The sequence below is a fragment of the Sceloporus occidentalis genome, unplaced genomic scaffold (genome assembly GCF_023333645.1).
Source record: "Sceloporus occidentalis isolate IW3139 unplaced genomic scaffold, rSceOcc1.0.p SCAF_2, whole genome shotgun sequence".
Lineage (NCBI taxonomy): Eukaryota > Metazoa > Chordata > Lepidosauria > Squamata > Phrynosomatidae > Sceloporus > Sceloporus occidentalis.
In genome coordinates this window covers 21,685,786-21,707,254 of record NW_028316982.1, presented here as the reverse complement: position 1 = coordinate 21,707,254, position 21,469 = coordinate 21,685,786, and the positions used below count along the sequence as shown (strand labels likewise).

Genomic DNA, 21,469 nt, shown 5'->3' with positions numbered 1-21,469 from the left:
TCTGTCATCTGTCTAGGAATAATGCCAAAATGTCCTCCATTTTGATCATGCCTAAGAAACATGCATTTATATTAACATTTTTAAAAAATCATCAATTTTTTTCGCATGTCCTCAATTTTTCAAAAAATGTGTCCTACATTTGTCCTACATTTGTCCCAGTTTGGAGGTCCTGACTTATGGCAACCCTACCTGCATAGCTTCTAATATCAGCCTAGATCTTGTGCTTTTGGGGTGTCACCAATTTCAGCAAATACTGCTTGTCATAAAATACTTCTTCAATATAACTCTGAACAGTACAGGATATGCTAGATAATGGCTTGCTTTACAGCCTTTATGTCTCGCATACCTATCTGTATTATATGGGCCTGAACAGACAGGCCAAAATAAAGCTGCTTCAGGTCCCTTTGGAGATATGCTATTTAAATGATTCGTGTGTCTTAAGAGGCCAGAAGCTGCACCAAAGCCACGCTCCAATTCTAAGGACTGGAGTGCAGCTTTGGTGCAGCTTCTGGCCTCTTAAGATGCATGTGTCATTTAAACAGCACACCTCCAAAGTGACCTGAAGCAACTTTATTTTGGCCTGTCTGTTCAGGTCCATATAATAATTACACACGCACCAGAAAGTAAGGACCACAGCCAGAGCTTGTAAAAGCTACTTCTTTGAACTACAACTTCTAACATTCCTCAGCATGCATGGTCACTGGTTTTATGGGACATGTATCTGTCAGAATCCCCTAGCTTGCATGTTCATTAAACTGTTGTAGTTCAAAAAGGTATCTTAAGTCACCACTGATTCAGGATTAAGCAGTCAATAAATTTCAATAGATCCTGGTTAATATGTATTTACCATTTACTACTTCTGTTTGATGTGATGCATATCATAGGATAGTCTACGGTGTGTGACTCTTTTATCCATCCCAGGAATATTCTCCACAGTCATCCAGTTATACAAATAAAGAGTTTCAAACTTGCCTTCTGAGATGCTGAATGGTGACCTCTTAGAGCAAGGCTTAGCAGCCATGCGGGGTATGAATGGTACATCTGATCTATAGTGCAAATTCATGCATGCACAAACACACTCCATGCACTGAGCCACACTTCTGGATTCCGGTGAAACTTGATGTGAAGGGAAGGTTTTTGAAAAGTGGCTTGGGGGATAAAATAAGATACAGAGGACACCCTTTTACCGGTGAGTATGCCATCTGGAGGCTTCTGGACTTACAATTTTCCTGTTTTCCAAGAATTAGCCACTGGAGGGGGAGCTCTGGGGCATACATAAAAGGTCGCAAGTTAAAAAAACCTAGACTCAGATAGAGAAGTTAATGTCTGTTCCATGGCTGAAAATACATGTTGAATATTACAGTGGAGGACAAATGGCATAGGACTGTCTCCATTCTGTTTTTATGAATAGGTCCATTGGTTATTTGTATCACTGGGTAATATCCAACTCACTTTGAGCATTAGGAGGTGCTTCTGTTTATGAATACTGGCAGTAAAATTTCCTTCTAGCTGCACTCTCATATGCCTCATGGGTATTGCTTGGACTCACTTACCTCGAGGGAAGCTTTTCAGGGGCTCTGGGACTGCCATTGCAAGTGGGATTAAAAGTGACCGTGCACACATGGGGCATCATTATATCTCAGCATAGTGAAATGAAGATATAGCCACTTGATGTTTCGTACCCTGTGGGTTTAATCATCCTTTCACAGTGGAAATAGATCTATGAGAATGAATAATCATGGCAGAATGACTGGGAAATGTGGGAAAAAAATAACAAATGCTGCTTACTTATTTTTCACACTTATGTTGAACTGCTTTTCTGCCCAAAGCTTTGAGAAGCATGTAGAAACTGTAGCAGCAATAACAGCATAGAACCTCATGGCACCTTAAAGACAAACAAGTTTTATTATGCGTAAGTTTTCATGGACTGTAGCCCACTTGTATTTGATGCATTCATTAGGCACATAAACCATGCTACCTTAAATACTTTTTCTTTCTAAATGTTCATATCAATTAGACAAAAAGAAACAGACCTTCAAAAAGCATCACTTTGTTAAGAAAAACTGTATTTTAATGATCACAAAATGGGCTACACTGTCATTCCTTAATAATAACAAAATCCCCCAGCACTCCCTGAATTTTCTTCCAGAAACTGCTAACAAGAGCTCTCAAGATCAATGGCCCCTTCTTGCACTGCCTAGATTTTTAACAAGATATCAGTCAAGCCTCTCTCTATTAAAACCTCTGGCTCCTGGCTCCAATTAACTCTGGTTGCAATACTTATTAAGAGTTCCCATTTATGGATATCCCCCTTCCTCATGCCTTTTGTCTTCTCACCTGATGTTTCATGCCAATTTGTATTGGGTGGCTCAATGTAGCAATAAGTACAATCCAGGGAGTTGGCTTATAGCCTGCACAGCCACCAGCAGAAAATTACAAGGTCAGCTCCATGCGGAGATGGAAGAAGGCTGCAAGGAATAGTGATAGGGCTCATTTTTCCTGCTTGCACATTCTAAAACTACACAGATTACACAGGGATCCTTACCTGTTCACTGAAAGTCATTATTCTTGTAAGGATTTAAATTTCTGATACTCTGTACCTAGTTATCTTCTCAATTAATTGGTAGAATATTAAAAAATAGTATTGGAATTTTTATTGTATCTCATTATCTTTCAAAATCTTGGAACCTTTTGGAAGCTGTTTTCACTGTATTTCATTGTCTCTCAAACTCTTGGAATCCCTTTGGAAGCTTTATTTTTTCTCAGCAGAAAAAAGGTGCTATACATATTTAAAAACTGTATTGTGAACATACTAACAACAGGGGAGAGCTTCAGATTTGTCTTCTTCTTGCCCTACATCCAATTCTTCTAATATATAACATGAAGAATTTGAACTAGGGTTACCTTATTTATCTGAGCATGTATTTGGAAGGGGAACAAATAGAGTACATCTTGCAACTCTAATCTAATCCAGAGCTGGGAGAGCACAATTAGGCAGTAGCCCAGCAATTCAACAGCTGCCAGCTTGGCATTACTCTCTCAGTAACACACACATTGGAGGGAGAAACCATGTGATTTCCACCTGTCTGCATAGCACACCCAAAGGAAAAGATACTAGGGTTAGGCCCAGGGTATTTGAAGACCATCTCTCAAAATTTGAGCCTTCCCAGTCCCTGAGATCTAAGGTAAGACCCTTCATTCAGTGTTAGCACTTTCACAAGTATGACTGTGGGGATGTGAGAAAAGGCCTTCTTGGTAGCTGCTTCTAAGCTCTGGAACCCTTCTTAGGGAATCCTTTTGTTTGGTAGTCAAAGGGGCTGAGCAGACAGGCCAGGATAGCATGAGAATTCAGGTAGCAGAGGAGAGGTGGCTTCCTTCTATCTGTTTGGGGTCACTTCAGGGGATATCTCCTTCACTCTTAGCTGAAGCCAAAGGACCTAGTGTCCTCTGTGTTCTCTCCTGATCAGACTTTTCCCCTTGACACTGTTGAAGTGTGAGGCAATAGGGTGATGGTTGCCCCTACCCATCTGGTTTAGAAACAGAAATCTCCTTGGTCATACTTTTATATGATCTGCTGTCAGAAGATAATGCTTGAAGAATTACTGATTACTTTATTATACTGAGTCAGAGTCAGATTTATTTTATTTCCCTATGTCACAAAGACCATTATAAAATTTTATATTAATACAATATGTCTGGTAAAACAAAAGAGTAACAACCTAAATTTTTACTAGATCTGAATGAAGGAAATCCTGTGAAAGGCAGAAAGTTAAAAGTACAGCAAATCTTGGTGTGTGAAGAGGTACCAGACAATCTGTAGGTGTTTTGGGTCTCTTTTGCCGTGCCATCTCTTCTTGGATCAGTGGTGGGCAAAATTCTGCTCACAGACTAGATGTGGCCCCCAGGACGATTTTTTTTTACTTACCAGAGAACCCAAAGAGTCTAAAAAGAATGCAAAAATGTTACAAAAACATTGCTCCTCCCCGCTTCAAAATGCCCAAAATCACCCCAAGAGGATGTGGATAGCATTTCCACCATATTTTTGAGGACTTAAGAGTTAAAAATCCCTTAAGAGTTTTTTTAAAGGCCATGTTTTTCACCAAAAAATAAAATTGCTCTAAAATGCTCTATAATGGCATTTTATTTTCTCCAATATGTGCCCAGGAAAGGGCTTTTTTGATGCATGAAGTGAACAGAAGATGACATTTGATCCTGTTTTTTTTAAAGACCTCACTGGGGTCCAAACTGGCCTAGGAAGATTCAGAAATATTATGAGGGTTTGTGCTCTATAGGCTATTTAGAAGCATTTGGGGGGAAACATGGTTTTTAGTGTACATGTAGAAGCAAGTACAGAGAGGCGGGGTATAGATCTCTCCAAGGTCTCCTTGGAGTCCCCTAGACTTCCAGAGTTATTTACCCCTGCCTTACAAAAATGGGGAAGAACAGACTGAAGGGCCTAAGGATTGATGCCAAAATAAGCATAGTATAATCCAGTTAGAATGCTGTGGTTCTAGCAGGAAGCATGCTCAAGCCCATGAGTCCATCTAAATTGTCTTATCTCTCTGGAAAGTTATGCAGTCTAGTAACTAATAATCATAGGGTTATGTACATCTCTAGCATCCTGACAGTTGACCTACATTCTGAGCCAAATAGTTGTTTGTTTCTCCTTTCATGAATTTGCATAGTCCATTTGTTACCATGCTGCTGTTTATGGTTACTCCTAGTGGCAAAATGTCCAACAGATATACTCTTGTTTCTGTGTGCTTTTAAATTAGCTGCATGCTCAGTTTAATGTACTGCTGTGCAAGTCTAGCAATTCTAAAGGGGAAAAAACACAGAAAAGGGGTTTTCCCCACTTTTTTCCACTCTGCTCACAATTTTGTATACCTTTGCTCACATTTTCTCACAGCTTTTATTCAGACATAGAGTGTGTACCATGTGTGTACCATGCCCATGGTCACCCAATGGATGTTCATGGCTTTTGAACCCTGGCCTCTTGGAGCACAAGTGCAACACTCAAACCACTACACCACATGACTCTCAAATGACTAAGATTATTTGTATTATTCTGTCCAGTAAGCTGGAAATGTCTAATGTTCTTAAATCTTTATAGCCATGGTATTAGGCTTCTGGTCAACCATTATTGTGTTGGGCAGATTGCCAGTCCTAAAGAATTCTACTGTTTAGAATGTTCCTTTTGCCCAAGGTGATCTGATAGTAGGGATTCTCTCTGTGTTTTTAAAATTTGATGCCCATCTGGGCTTGTAGAAGGTGACTCACCTTTATCTAAAGAGAATAAGCAGAGGATTGGTAAAGCTTAACTGGAACATAGGCCTGTTACAGACAGCCAAAATAAAGCTGCTTCGAGTCACAGTGGAGGTATGGTGTTTCAATGATGCATGCGTCCTAAGAGTCCAGAAGTTGCACCAAAGCCACGCTCCAGCCCTAAAGACTGGAGCGTGGCTTTGGTGAGGCTTCTGGACTCTTAGGACGCATGCATCATTGAAACACCATACCTCCACTGTGACTCGAAGCAGCTTTATTTTGGTTGTCTGTAACAGGCCATGGTTTCTTGTGGGTTTTTCGGGCTATGTGGCCATGTTCTAGAAGAGTTTCTTTCTGGCGTTTCACCAGCATCTGTGGCTGGCATAGAAGATGCCAGCCACAGATGCTGGTGAAACATCAGAAAGAAACTCTGCTAGAACATGGCCACGTAGCCCGAAAAACCCACAAGAAACTATGGATGCCGGCCATGAAAGCCTTCGACTTTACATTAACTGGAACAGCTCAATTTGCTCTGTAGAAGATCTTCTGTGATGGATGGTGGTTTCCATGTGAGTGGAGTGATAATCTTAATCCGAAGCAGGCTCAACATGGATGGCTCCTTTAAAGGTCAGACTACAGCCCAGAATGGATTCATTGACACAGTGACATCGAGGCCATGAGACGGATCCCCCCATTTATGTTCTTGTAAATATGGCACCAGTTTTGTATTTAATGTGGTAGCTGTAAGCAGCCCATCTATCATAGAACAATAGTGGACTGACAGGTGGAGCATTCAACCTTTCCTCTACCAATCTTCTTGGTAAAGGCTGATTTTAAATGTATTCAGTTGAGAAGTGAGAAGCATATACAGTACTTCCAGGCTTCACTACCCCTGCAGACACTAAAGAAAGACAAGCTTTTAATCTCTTTGCAGCCTAGTAAACTTTTTTTGCAGACTGCTAAGGTTTGTAGGCTCTTTTATAAACCTTTTCTTTCCAGTCATTTCTTATCCAAAGGAAAATTAACTAAATCCAGAAGTGCTATCTTTAGAATTTACCAGCACAAAGAAAAAGAGGAAGCACATAAACTGAAAGGTACTCTGTGCCTTTACCCATATTTTCAGTTATTCTAGCACCCTATAAAAATTGTGTTCTACTCTGAGTGTAGGTGGGTTTTCCCCCACTTTCTTCTGTAAGACTATACATTCTGGAGAAAAGACAAGGGCTTTTGTATATGTGTGTTTGATTAGCAGATCTTCAACAAATTTAGTCATATAGGGTGGACCCTCAGTCAATCACATCTCAAGTTGAGTTGTGAACGTCACATTTCAGCATGCATGTTGTTTTGTAGTAAGGATGGGTCTCATAACATGATCCAGCAGCAGCTATTGGTGTCCCTACATAATTATCTGAAATTAGTACACTCTTTATTAGAAAGTCTAAGCTTTGGAACCTGGACAGGATGCCCATGGGGATAAATGCTGTCCCCCTCTCTCACTTTAGTAGGGACAACTGGTTCTTTTTGTACTGACCATGTTGTGTGCAGAACCAGACCCTCTACTGATGTGCATGAGGTAGCCCTAGTGAGTAAGCAGGGATACTATGCCCATCAGAACTCCCATATTTTCAAAAAGTCCCTGCATTTGAGTATTTAAATGCAGTTGTTGTGTGTTTATGAAATCCATGGCCCAAAATTTTGATGATGACCACTATAATGGAAAGGCACTCCATATGCATTTTCATTGATGTTCCTCCTTCAAAACATATTGAAAGTATCCAGCGCAATATTGGTACGACCAATTTGTCACCTGGAGGTAATTCGTGTGGTGATAAACCTCTCCTTGTTTATCTAGTCTCATCCTTGGATTACAAATATTTGAAGCCTTACTAACCTGGTAGAAGGAACTCAGATTTACTGTCCATTGACATAATGTTTGGGAAGCTAAGGTTACCTCCACACCACAATAAGGTAGCAGATTAGGACTTTGCAGAAGGACAACTCTGCACACATCAAAGGTGCTACCTTGTAACCAAGAATTGGAACAAGTGGCTCTTCAGATGCTGGTGAACTGAAGCTCCTATCATTCCTCTCCATTGGCTCCTGGGAGTTTCTGTCCAACAATTTCTGGAGGGCAACAGATTTTCTACTCCTCCTTTAAACATTGCTGCTTTGTAGAAGCTGCTTTTGTCTGGTTTCATCCCACAGACATGACATTCAGAGGCCTGTAAGAGTGGTCAGCCAAGCAAATCCCTTAATATCCTGATTCCACTAGGCAGCATTTCATGTTAAGGATGAACAGTCTGGCTTGTGAGCTTTACAGGCTTTCATATGTTACTGCCATACACTCTTAAGACAAATCCACAAGAAACCATCTCTCACAGCACAGCTCTTAGAACCAAATAAGACTTGATATTTGTCACAAGGTTTGCCCTTCCATAACTGTTTATGCTGTTGGGGGGGGGGGGGGGAGATTGAGCTGGATCCCAGCAATGGGGGAGGGAATCTCAAGCACATACTGTTCATATTTCAAGGAGAAAAGGTGATAGTTCTAGCCACCTTGCTCTGATCTCTCTGGTTGATGAATTTTTAACATGTTTTTAAAGATACCAATATCAGCATTTCTTCTACAGCATTTCCACAAAATGTCAGGTATTTGAGAAAAGTTAGTTTTTTTCATTGCAGTTCCCAGAACCCTCCAGCCAAGGGGGCCATTTGTGATATGGGCTTGGCCTCTGATACTGCAATATGTGACTTGCCATATCACTCACCAATATGGCCTTCGAGTCTTACATTACCTGCCCTGATGTATAGTTCTCTCTCTCTCTCTCTCTCTCAGGAAACTAAAGACCACAAGTACAGCATGTTGCTGTAATCTCTATTTATATTCCCACTTTTTTCTTGGCATAGTTCCAAGTCAGCTAACAACAAGTGAGCACAAAGTACAGCTAAAAAACTATTACCGTAATACAAAAGTTGAAAAGAACAAGCAACAATTCTGTTCAAAAACACTAGTTAAAAACAGTTTTAAAACACACTTAAAATGTAGAAAAAATACAGACATATATATCCCATTACAAGTTCAGTCTGCTGCAGCAATTTAAAAGGGTAATGCATGACTATATGAAAATATCTTTGTCAGCAGAAAGACAGCAGGGAGGGGGCTGGCTGAATCTCTAGTGGAAATTCCATAACTAAGATATAGGCTTGATCCACACTGCAGAAATAATCCCCTTTGACACCACTTTAACGGCCATGGATCCATCATATGGAACCCTGGGATTTGTAGTTTGTTGTGGCACCAGAACTGTCTAACAGAGAAGGCTAAATATCTCACAAAACCTCAAATCCCAGAATTCCATAGCATTGAGCCATAGCAGTTAAAATGGTGTCAAACTGGACTACAATGACTACACATAACAGAACTAACATGTATACATGGACTCTGACAAAGTCAAAACATAAAGCTCTCGTTTTCCATTCACACCATTTCCAGGTTTCAGGAAATTATTTTTCTTACATTTCCTCTTAATCTATAGTTATATGCCAATAACCTAACTTCCACCTAATATCTTAACACACTTTTATTTAGCTTCTGTAATGTGCTGATGCAGGGAGTCCTGGGACTGAGCTATAAACCACAAAAAACAGCCTTGAATTAGGTTTACATTTCATCCCAGAGATGAATGTTTTCTAGAAGAGTTATACTTTCTTGCTTCTTTACCTTATCAAAGCCAAGAGAGAACCTGAAAGCCACATACTTGTTTTTTTCTGGGACAAATTAACTCCTCCACCATTAAAAGATTACATTATTTATAGTAGTGCATTAAGCATAGAAAAGATTAATGGGCTCCGCGTTAGTGCTCCTCGTTTTTCTCCATGAATAAAGGAGACATCCCAGGTGGTGCTAGAAAGGTTGTTCACTGTTTGCTTTATTAAATTAAATACCTAGCAATCGTTTTGAAGCTTTCTTTTTGAAAGGCTATCCTTGAATTACTTGGAGATCTGCCTTGATGCTGTTACATTTCTCACAGATGCTGGTTTCCTTTTTAATTATCAGCCAGGCAGGAATATGAAAGGGACTGCAAGATTCCTTTCCTCTTGCCTCCCTGTTGCTTTAAAAATGTTTTGTCTAAGCAGGTGGGCTAACATATATGAGTATAAGTTATTGCTTTTGCTTTTGACCATGTATTCCTGATTTAGAGTGTGATGGTCCAATGGCTTTGGTTCAACAGCATCTGCTCCCTTTTGAGTTAGTGCTAATGAATTGGTTTGTAAGGACCTGTTCCCCTTCTTACATTTGTTTTGAATGTGTTCATTTGTTTGGATTTGGTGGCAAAGGACATAGTTCAGTGAGAACCCCAATTCAAAACCTGTCCTCTCCACCTACTGGGATCACCAGATGATTTCTGATTGTGTGCTTTCAAGTCAACTTTGACTTATGGTGACTTCCATCACAGGAGGTTTACTGTTGCCTTTCTCTAAGGCTGAAAGAGTTTCCATGGGTTGTATGGGCATTTCACCCCTGGTCTCCCAAGTTCCTTGTCCAAAACTCAAACCAGTACAGCATGCTGGCTCCCCATCAGATGATACATAGTAGGAAAGACCTCTGTCTGTGACACTGGCTAAGTTCATCTCATCAAAATAAATAGAGCTCAGACTGTAGACAGACCTATGATCTCACTCAGTTGGGGGGGGGGGGGTTCCAGGGTCTCACTGGACATCACTTCCCAGAAGTCCCAGCAAGTCATACCTAATGGTCAGGGATTCGATGAGTTTTAGTCCAGTAGCATCTGTGAATCAAGGTTTCAGAACTGCTGGTCAGATCTGATTCAGTACTGTATATGATAATTTCCAAAGGCTCTGAACATTTGAAGCTTAGTGTAGCTGAGGAAGCACAACATATTCTAAGCTTGGGAGTTTGGACAAGAAAGGATTAACAGAACTAGATGTAGTTGGAAACACTATTAAGCAGAGTCAAAGTGACCTGGCCCATGCTTTTTAGTATTATACATTTCTTTTCTACAGGAGAATCTTCTAACACAGTGGTTCCCAAACTTTGTTCCTCCATTTGTCTTAGCATTCAACACCCAGTAGCTCTAGCCAACTTGACGAATAGTCAGGAATTATGGGTGCTGCAGTCCAAATCATCTGCAGGACCAAAGGCTTGAAACCACTATTGTATCATGAGAAGACATGACTGATTACAAAAACAATATAAGCCCTCCGTATTGGCGGACTTGCCATCCAGCATCCGTGGGTGGCAGGCATGTGGAGGGGGGAGAGGAGGAGGAATGAAGATGTGATGGTGGCAGGGAAGAGGAGAGAGGAAGAAGACGCCGAGTTGGAGGTGGTGGCAGGAAGGAGAGAAGGAGGAGGAGAAAGACCCAGTAGGAAGGAAGGTCTCAGGGAGGCCCTGCTTCCTGGGAGGGTGCTCTGGGGCCAGCTCCTCCCCCCACCTGAAGCCTACCTTGCTTTCCTCTCCTCCTTCAACTCCTTGTCCTTTTGTGACCCAGCGGGCATGGCGGGGCCTAGAGGGACAGAAATTGGAGCAGTGGAGCCTCAGCAGGGCTGGAACCAAAAGGGACCATGAGGTCATTTGGATAGGCCCCAGAACCTCCCCTGGGAAGTGGCACTCCAGAGCACCACCCTCAGACCTTCCTTTCTCCCAGTTCTTCCAGCCCCAAAAGACACTCAAGGCTTGTGGTTCCCACCACTCCCATCAGGCCTTAATGAGCTCCTCCAGTTTTGTCCATTCCCCTGTCCATAGGGCTCCCTCTTTCCCACAGTGCATGAACAATGGGGTGGTCATAGGAGCTTGTCCAGGCCTGATGGGGGTGATGGGAACCACATGCCTTGGGTGTCTGTTGGGGCTGGAAGACCTGGGAGGAAGGAAGGTCCAAGGGTGATGTTCCCGAGAAGAGGTTCTGGAGTCCAGCTGAATGACCTCATGGTCCCTTTCAGCTCCAGCCTAGCTGAGGCTCTGCCACCATGATTCCTGTCCCTCCAGGCCTTGCCTTGCCCGCTGGATGACAGGAGAAGGAAGAGGAGTTGGAGGAAGAGAGAAAGGTGAGGTAGGCTTTGGGTACCTAGGGAGCAAAATGCCATTGGCTCTAATCATGCAGCCGTACCACCATTGAAGTTAATGGGACTTGAGCATCTGCAGATTTTGGCATCCGCAGGGGGATCCAGAATAGATTCCCTACAAATACCAAAGGCAAGCTTTAATATTTGGTAAGGTGGAAAGCAGTAGGAAAAGAGGATAACTATATTCCAATTGGAAAGATTCATTTGAAGCCACAGCCCTGAGCAAGGGTGTTGATAACAGGGTGAGTTGGAGGTCTCTTATTTATCAGGTCACCATAATTCAAAGTCAACTTGATGGCAATTAGCAACATTGTTTCCATAAAGCTTTCCACTTTATGTCTAGGGGAGGGCTGGGCAAAGCGGAACCTATGGGCTGTAAATAGCCCTTGATGCCCCCAAAGCTCCCCAAAATATTTTAAAAATTTCATGCAGTTTTCCAAACACACCCAAAAGGCTCAAAACTGCTGCAAAGTGCTCTCCACTCCAAGTCACCTACATACCTAAAAAAGAAACCCCTCAGCAAAACAAGGTTGAAAATCAGCTGAAATTGAAACCAGAAATGATGTCACTTCATTTTCGATTTCAATTTCAACAGAATTTTCATCTTTTTTGCTTTGATGTGTGTGTATGTTTAAGAAATATCATTCATTTCTGGTTGTGTTGGGTACATTAGCAAGGTGCGCTCCACCACCACCACAGTTGACCACTCCCAGTTTATGGATGGTCTGACTGTAGTGCATATACAGTGTTTTTTTTTTAATAGATTATCATCTGGAGGCAGACTAGATGTCCTTTAGGTATATTATTTGCTCTTTGTTCTATAAAACAAGAAATCTCTTCAGGATTCTTTTCAGCTGATTCAGTGCAGATGTGAGCATTATTTTTCTTTACTTTCCCCCCTTTCTTTCCTTTTTAGCATATTCTTCTTTGATCTGTCATACACATACACCATAGTTAAGAACTACCCTTCTGCAGTGTCTGTTCTTAGCTCTTATCATCTGTCCCAAACATAGGTGGGAAATCAACGAGGGTGACCTGAGTCAGAAGGAAGTGTCATACACGAACATCTTGAACCAGCACTAGTCATCTGAATGGGGTGGAAGAGCATGAAAATGTAAAGATAGTATTCATTGCTAAAACAGTAGTTCTCTCCTGTCTGTTTATGTTTATTTGGTGATACTTTCTGTTGTGTTCTGTGTAATGCACAGAATTTGGATATTTAAAATTGCAGATTGTAGTAGAAAGAGAACTAATAACAGATTAACTTCTACCATATAATCCCAGTGAAATGAATGGCATCCATCCACATTAGTTTCCAGTTGTAGATTTATGCCAAACCCCCATTTTTCTCTGATGTTAGCAGAAATGGATTAACGGATCTTGGGTGAAAATCCTGCATGTATTTCTTATTATTCATTGACCTTTTTTCTCTTCCAGACAACAAAGACCTTTACCTTTCAAAAGCAGTTCACAAATCTGTTCTTGAAGTTAATGAAGAAGGCTCTGAAGCAGCTGCTTCCTCAGGTACATACTTTCTCACACTGTAAATTTAATGACAGGCACAAGCTCTTAGCTAGAATAATATACTGGTTAACAGTAGGAATTAGATTTGAAAATATTTTTTAAAATGGTAAAAAACAGTGTTGAGAAGCCCTGATAAATAGGATTTATGAGAATATTTACAGTTTGGGATTTACTCTGCACAAAATTTGCATGTGGTTGCTTTGCACAGAAAAATAGTGTTTTTTGCACAAAAATTGGCATTTCAGGATTTTCTCTGCCAAAAATATTTCAACATAGAAATATTGTTTCCCATGCAGAAAATGCTGTTTCCTGCATCAAAAATGCTATAATTAGGAATTTACTCTACATAAAATTTACACATGGTTGATTTCTGCACAACAATTTCTGCACAGGAAAACAGTATTTCTGCATAGAAATATTATTTTCTGTGCAGAAAATGCTATTTTCTCTGCAAAATAACTATGTGTGAATTTTGCACAGAATCAGTCTCAAATTACGAAAAAGCTTTGGAAAACTGCACAATTTGCAAAGACTTCATCATGCTGGAAGAAAATAGTTTAAATTCCTTGTTGCCTTCCTTGAGAGGAAACATAGTAAAGAGTTACATCCCTAGTTAAGAGCATGATCTAAGAGCTAGAAAGTCCTGAATTCAAATCACTGTGCTTTTAGGAAATTAATGAAATTACAGGAGAGTTGTATGTGAAGTTCCCTGTATATTTTGAGAAACAGTTGCTGCTGCCATTGCTGCTACAAGTATTGTTTGCACATTAAATAAGCCTTCTATTAAATCAAGAAGTCATGGTAGAGCCAAGTCGAACTAGGCCACCATCTTTCATCCTCTGATTCTCCTCTAGCAGAATAATAAGTGAGCAATAACTTAGTAGCAATGCACCATTGGAATTGTTATTTACAGGCAGCTTTGATTATTAACCAGAATACTTTATTCCCGTATGCTTTCTAGCTATTAGCCCATCTTTCCCATAGGTATGAGGCACTTATTCATTTAGAACTTAAACTTCAGATATTACTTGAGCAGTATCTTTTGGCACTGTTGCATAATGTCTAAATGGGAATGAAAGCATACTGCTTTTTAAAATAACAACCACCACCATAACTTGGTACAGAGCCAAAAAAAAGACATGGAGCCACTACTCAAAGACAGTGTGGAAAACTACACTATTCTTGTGTTGATCTGATGCCAGTGTCCCTGTAGCATTTTAAATTCATGTGTGTCCTAGATGAGCTTTCTTTAACTACATCGCAGAAGATCTACCTGCTTAGATGTGAAGTTTGGTAGCATTTGCTTTGTCTGTTGAATAATTGTTAAATGGCCATCCCAACTCTGTGTGCTTTTTGGAGTTGTGGTGTGCGTGCATAATTTAAATTGTATACCCAAAGGTTCTGTAGCTGCTCCTGCTCCTGTTCCTCCTGGAACCTTGGATTCCATTGGTGCTTGCACAGTGTTCCACCAGCACAGTACCATGGGGAGGATAGAGCTAACTCTATATGGGAACATTATATTGGAGCACTATTGCAGCTATAGAATAAAGCATAAGATTAGACTATGAGATAGTTTTGGTTCTTAATTATCTGGAAACAGTGGAGGAATGTGTTTGCATTTGGATAATGGCACTGTATATGAATAATGGATCAGAGGCTGGCTTTCTAACAATTATGGAAAGCCCAGATGGTCAAACCATTTGCTTGTCAGTTGCAAATATTGGGTGTTTTTTCCAATAGCAAATAATTTTCTGTTGCTTCTTTAATCTGTATCATGAATTGATCTCCCCAGGTGCTACATTAATCTGTATCATGAATTGATCTCCCCAGGTGCTACATTTTTTGTAAGGAAAAAGCCAGCTCTCTTTATGATCAGCTCTATTCCCAGCTGACCAGAGCAGCACATTCTCCTAGCTGTACAAATGCCTATTACTCTCATGCCTGGACATGTCTGGACATATTTTTTTTCTTTCTTACCCTCCTCCTCCCCAATATGTCAATGCAATAAAAATAAAAGTTAATAAAATGCTTCAAAATCATAAAGCTCTAGAGGGGAGTTATTAAAGGTTTCAAAATTTAATTAAAACTAAACCCTGTCTTGCTGCTAATATGTTTGGCCCAAGGCATTCCCTTTGTGTACCAAGTATAAAAAATTAAATCTTCTCACCCTAAGACCTCTCAGCCACAGATATCTGAGGAATACAAGTTCTCATCATTCTGGACTATTTTTAGCTCTATCATTTCTTCTGCTGCTCAATCTTTGGATCGTCCATGGATTTATTACATTAGGACACACTGATCGTTCCTTGACTGTAACTGATGCAATGAAGGCAGAGATTTCTATTGCAAAGGAATAGTGCAGAGTGGCTTTAAATGTCTCCCTCTGCAGGCATTCAGTATAAATAATTGAAGAGGTTCTCATGCAAAGACAAACAAGTCTTGCCCCCTAGATATACCACATAGCCTTCACAACTGACTTATGTCAAATGTAAGTCTGAATGGGCCCTACCTCCCTTTATGGGGATAAGAATCAGGGTCTGTGTCCGTGTGGCAAGAACCCATAACATCTATATAACCATTGGCCAAACATCACTATGTGTATAGGTGATATCACTGATTGATTTTTGTTTGTATTTGTTAAATGGCCAACACAGCTACCCGTGAATGCCAGACTGATGTTTGGCTCATGGTATGGATGACAGCATCCTAGGCACAGAGTCAACTTAACTGTGCATGAATGTCGCTTCACAAATTCATATTGAACAGACGAAGATGGTTAGTGGCTCTTCATTAACCATGGTTAACAAATCAGGAAGAAGCTGTACATCCACATTCCTGTCTAGAATAAATTCTTGCATAATAACCAAATGGCTGGCACTGTTAAAGCGAATCTTAAACCCAGATCAGAAATAACAAATTGAAATAGCTCTCATATCATGGATTGTGGAAACCTTGATTTAGTGTTAACCTTGTTTAAGGTCATCCTTGACGAATTGCTTAGTCACAGGTAACTAGGTAGCTGGATGAATTTGCTTCAGTAAATGAAACTGAAAACATCCAGGACACATGGGGTTATGGTGGGCATTTCTACCATGTTTGTAGGCCCCTTCCAGAGGCCAAAAAATTCAAAAAAATTTAAGGTTTTTTTTGCCCCAAAATAACCCCCCAAATGCCCTCTAGTAGGTGTGATGGGCATTTCCACAATGATTCCAGACTGTGGCCCATTTTAGTCTCAGGAGAGATCTTTCTTGAAACATGAAATGACGTCAGCCCCCTTCGTGCTTTAAAAAAAAAACAGTCTATTAGGCCTAAAATGATTCAGAAGACCCAAAAACATGGTAAAAATGTCCTCATATGCCCTTAATGGCATTTGGGGGCAAATAAATGATTTGTATTCCGGGAGCAGGTGCTGTGGGGGACTGGACCCCCAAGGTCTGCTGGGGGGCTAATGCATCCCCTAGCCTTCCACAGTTGCCCATTCCTGGTTTAAATGTATTAAATCAGTCTTTACTCTTAAACATTGCAAAAAATGTTCTGCATTGTTCAAAATTCATTTTATTTACCTTGTATTATAGGATGAGATACACATATTTTAATAAAATAAATAAAATACTGCCTTAATGCCCTGCTTGTGAACTTCCTAGTGTCCTTTGGTTGTCCACTGTGAAACAGAAGATGAATTTGATGAACCCTTGGTCTGAATTAGCAATTAGGTTTTTGTGCTTGGATGAAGAAATTTGGAGAGTGTATGTATCTTTGGAAGACAGGCTTCCAATATGTCAACCCCAGTGCACATAAACTTAATATTGCATTTGCCCCAGTCCCTAAAGAATAATATAGCCCTTGTATGTAAACCTTTCAGCATCAGTGGTATGATAGTTCCATCCATAAACCCATCAGCAAAATTTCATCTCTTTTTAAGTGACCAGAATAATTTTGTACTTTCATTTGTACTGAATAATTTTTTACTCAGAATTTAGACTTCACAAAACTAAGACTGGGATGCATGCAATGACCATGAACCAGTAGAAGGAGCAAGGAATATGTTTTGTTGTGTGTATTCGACCTTTGCATACCCTAACTCCTCTGGATTGCAGAACATAATCTATTTCTTTTGAAAAGGAATGGCCATCATAACTCTCTTCCAAAGACCTGCTTCTTTTGTAAGTTATAAGCCGTTCCCTTAGCTGTAGAAATAAATTGTCCCACGACTAGTTGTTAATCATTCCCAGAGTATAACTAGGCACATCCATTTCTTTCCAAGTCCCTTCATTTTAGATTGGATTGTGAGCTCTCTGTCTTGTTGACAATCAGTGTTGGCAAAGGAGATTTTTAATTTCTCTTTGTGCACTTTCCATTGGTGGCATGGCATTGAAAGAGAGCAAGATATGGTATGAGAGGAATATTGCTGAACTGTCTCAAACTTTACTTCTTTGTCTTCTCTTCACCTCTTCAGGAATGATTGCCATTAGCAGAATGGCGGTGCTGTACCCACAGGTTATAGTGGATCACCCTTTTTTCTTTGTGGTTAGGAGCAGAAGAACAGGTGAGTGCATCAGTCTCTCTTAGGTTTACTTTCTTAGTCCTGTTGAATCTTCTCTAGAATCTTAGGTAGCTGCCATATACCTGGGACTGTCCTTAGCATTAAATGGAATGAGGTAACTATATCTGCTAGCAGATCTTGCAGTGCCAACATGCTAAAGCAATGCATGCTGTATTTTCACCTTTCCCTGTGTCACCACTTGTGGTGGCCGTGTCCCATTTCCAGTGCTGCTGTAAGATTTAGCTCCCAGACAGATAAGAATTTTATGTGAAATGCAGAGAAATGTCTTTCCGGACAGGCCTTAAAATGTCTGGGACCATCCCTACAGTTGCTGGTGTCACATCTTTACGATCACAAGCAGGAGTCTTTGGCTTTACCTGCAATTCTGTGAATCTCAACCTGGGAGGAAGTCCCACCAAAATCACTTAGCAGACACAATCTTGGATTGTGTATTTGTAAAGCAAAAATAATGCAGACAACCATTCACAAGGTAGTTTTTCAAAGATAAACTGGTAAATGGTAAAAAAAAAAAAAAAAAAAACACCAAAAAAATTATAATAGAGCCAGCATGGTGTAGTGGTTTGACTAGGACTCTGGAGACCAGGATTCAAATCCCACTTTGGCCATGGAAACCCACTGGGTGACCTTGGGCAACTCACATTCTCTCAGCTTCAGTGGATGGCATTGGAAAACCTGCCCGAACAAATCTTGCCAAGAAAACTCCATGATAGGGTGACTTTCAGCCCCCCCAGACTACCTAGATATCCTTTTTCTAACAAAAAATGTATAAATTGTCTCTTCTGGAACCTTTTAGTGAACCCTTTTAAATATGTTTTAGAAGCCATCATTATTTTTTTTAAAATGCCCAGAACTAGGTTTGTTCTTCCAGCTTTGATTTCTTTTTTCTTTGAGTGGGAAGTATTTCTGATTCAAGAGCATCCAGAATGTCGGTATGATTTGTTATTTATGTGCTGGACAGGAGGACCAATGTGAATTGCCTCCTCTATAATAGAACAGATTGATTTAAGAGTATACAGTGCATTGGGGGGGATTGGCTTTATTTTTGGATCTAGTCAAACACTCAGCACTGCATGAGCCTTGCATTCAAGAAAGTCTCAGGCTCAATTCTCAACATAGGCCTGTTACAGACTGCCAAAATAAAGCTGCTTCGGGTCTCTTTGGAGGTATACTGTTTAAATGATGCATGGGTCCTAAGAGTCCGGAGGTCGTGCCAAAGCCACACTCCATTCCTAAGCACTGGAGTGCAGCTTTGGTGCAGCTTCTGGATTCTTAGGATGCATGCATCATTTAAACAGCATACCTCCAAAGAGACCCGAAGCAGCTTTATTTTGGCAGTCTGTAACAGGCCATAATCAATTAAAAAAGAATTTGTGGGGGTTCCTATGCTGGGGAGGAAATGACTCTGCATGAGACTTAAGAAAGCCACTTGCCAATCTAATTCAATAGCTCTGAGTGAGATGAATGAGTAATCAGACAAACAGTGCAATCCTATGCATGAATACTCAGACGTAACACTTATTGAGTTTGGCAGGCCTTACTCCCTCTCTGATAGGTGGATATTGGACTGCACTGCAGTGTAGGTAGTGAATGAATCAGTGGTCTATATCATAGGTGAGAAACTACATGAAAGCATTTCTTCCTCCCACTACACATACACACACATACATACACACAGCTCACCATGGTTCTCCAGCAAAACCAAATATCTCTGTTTTTCCTCTGCAGTCCCTCTCAAAATGACAACAGGAAACAATAATTTTGAGAGGGTCCACAGAGAAAAAGAATGCACGTATTTGGGGCAGTATTGAGTAAGACATGGGTATTTTTGCAATTTCCCCCCAATTTGTGAGCCTTTCTGTATATTTTGGGGGTAAACATTGTCAGAAATCTGGGTTGAGTTGTATTTATTTGGTGGGGGGTTGGGAGACTGGGGGAACTTCTGTGGCCATAAAAGTGGGGTCCACAAGCTGATTGTGACAGACTGTGTTCACCCTTGCTCTATATGAATGTTTAAAGTGTGTTCATCACCTGTGCATGTTTTAGAGCTTGAAAAAGCTACTTTTGATCTACAATGTCTAAAATCCCCAGTTAGCATGACCACTGGCTATAACTGTGTCCTCGGATCCTCTGGACCTCACAGTTTATCCATACCCATACCCTTTGTAAATATTATGTCCATTAGCTAGCTCCCTGGTAGCCACGGAGGTATGAAGTCCGAGCAACATGGCATTCTATAGAGGTCTCTCATCTGAACCAGCCATGTTGGACCATGGGGGGGAATTCATGCAGTACCATAAAATATCATAATTAAAAAACATGTGTATGCATTTTTGTTCATTAAAAAGTGCAACATAAGATTAATACAAATCTAATAGTATTAATACAAAGATTAATACAAATTCCAAAAGTAATAAGAAACATTGTCTCTCTATTTTTCTCAGTGAACATCCAGACTGGCTAAAAAGTCCCATATTTTGTTCTGTTCTTTCCTGATTTTATACTTGGTTAAAATAAATCAACCATTTTAACATCTAGCCTGCAGTTCTTGTCAGTGATTGAAATAAACTATAGTGAACCATAGAGAGATCACATACTCCAAATGGATCACTTCTCTTCTTAGGGCCACTCATGTGTAATACTGATTTGCAAGCAAATCCCCCCATGTCACTTTATTGCCTGAAAAACAGTGGAGACAACAACTTAAATTAAAGCCGTGGTACTGGAAGAGTGGGTGGGATTTTAACCTTTTTTCCCCACTGCCTTTTCTCCAGCTTAAATCACACTACTTGGGCTGCATCTCCACTGCAGAATTAATGCAATTTGACACTGCTTTAAACTGCCATGGCTCAAAGCTATAGAATTCTGAGATTTGTACTTTTGTGAGATATTTAGTCTTCTGTGTCAGAGAGCTCTGGTGTCACAACAAACTACGAATCCCAGGACTCCGTAGGATGGAGCCGTGGCAGTTAAAGTGGTGTCAAACTGCATTAATTCTGCAGTGTGACAGCAGCCAGTGTTGGAGAGGTGAGAGAAAAAGAAAGAGAGATACCCATACTGTCTGTCTTCCCATTCTGTAGCTATTAGCAGCCTGGGAAAGAGAAGATTATGTAGGAGAGGGGTTAGCACTCAGAGTTTTGAGATTCTACTTGTTTTTAATTAAAGTGTCGCAAATTCCACCGACCAATATGGCCAGTAATCATGCTAGCTGGAAGATTCTAGGAGTCGTGGTCCAAAAAATTCCTTTTTGCCAAGATGCAGCACAACAACACACAATACCATTATCATATTCCACATTGGTTTCTCCTAAGTCATTTTGCAATTTGATTAATGCAAATGATGTCACTTTTTCACACTCTTGAATAGATAAAGTAAGACTAGGTTTTTCTATTTTGTATCCCAAAAATTCTCTCCTTCTGCATGTTTCCATTTCTACCCCTTTATTTATTTATTTTTCTTCTTTAGGTACCATCATATTTATGGGGAGAGTAATGCACCCAGAAGCGATGAATACAAGTGCTCATGACTTTGAAGAACTGTAATATCTCCACAGGTTCTCACATCCACACACACAGAAAAATAAGCACACTGAGTTGCAATTGATGTATTTAAGGTTTGCCGTGTGGTTTTCTTTCTCTTTTTTTGCAATGTTACCTTTGAGACACTGTTTGAAGAGAAATACAAACAAACAAACTTCCAGATTTAACATCAGCTACAAATTGCAGACTGTTGTTATGGAAGAAAAGCTTTCAGTATTAAAGTAAATATTGTTGTCCTTGTGAATTGTTGTGGTCCTTTAAAATAAAAGCCGTATCCATGTCAGTGGCCATGTTTCCTGTTTCAGTCAACTATAAGGTTGATCTTTCTCTCTGTCTCTTTGCATACTTTTTTGCAGGTGGAATAGTGTGCCAAGAGAAATAAAATCTCCTGGAAGCCCAAGTGCTAAATTTCCAAGGAGGAAAGTGTGAGTTGCTGCTCTGACTTGGCCACTCCGCTTGAAGTGGAGGGGATTTCAAGGCTGATAGTCTCCATCAG

The 21,469-nt window shown here is 40.4% G+C and overlaps 1 protein-coding gene across 1 annotated transcript in view; it reads left to right on the top strand.

Annotated features, from left to right (window-relative positions):
- Nucleotides 1-21,251, top strand: part of LOC149318038 (neuroserpin) — a 139,112-nt gene extending 117,861 nt beyond the window's left edge. The window contains exons 7-9 of the mRNA XM_089507695.1: nucleotides 12,787-12,873; nucleotides 17,330-17,419; nucleotides 20,900-21,251. Coding sequence (XP_089363821.1) covers nucleotides 12,787-12,873; nucleotides 17,330-17,419; nucleotides 20,900-20,976 — 254 coding nt within the window. The 3' untranslated portion in view covers nucleotides 20,977-21,251. The remainder of the gene's footprint in view (nucleotides 1-12,786; nucleotides 12,874-17,329; nucleotides 17,420-20,899) is intronic.
- Nucleotides 21,252-21,469: the final 218 nt, after the last annotated feature.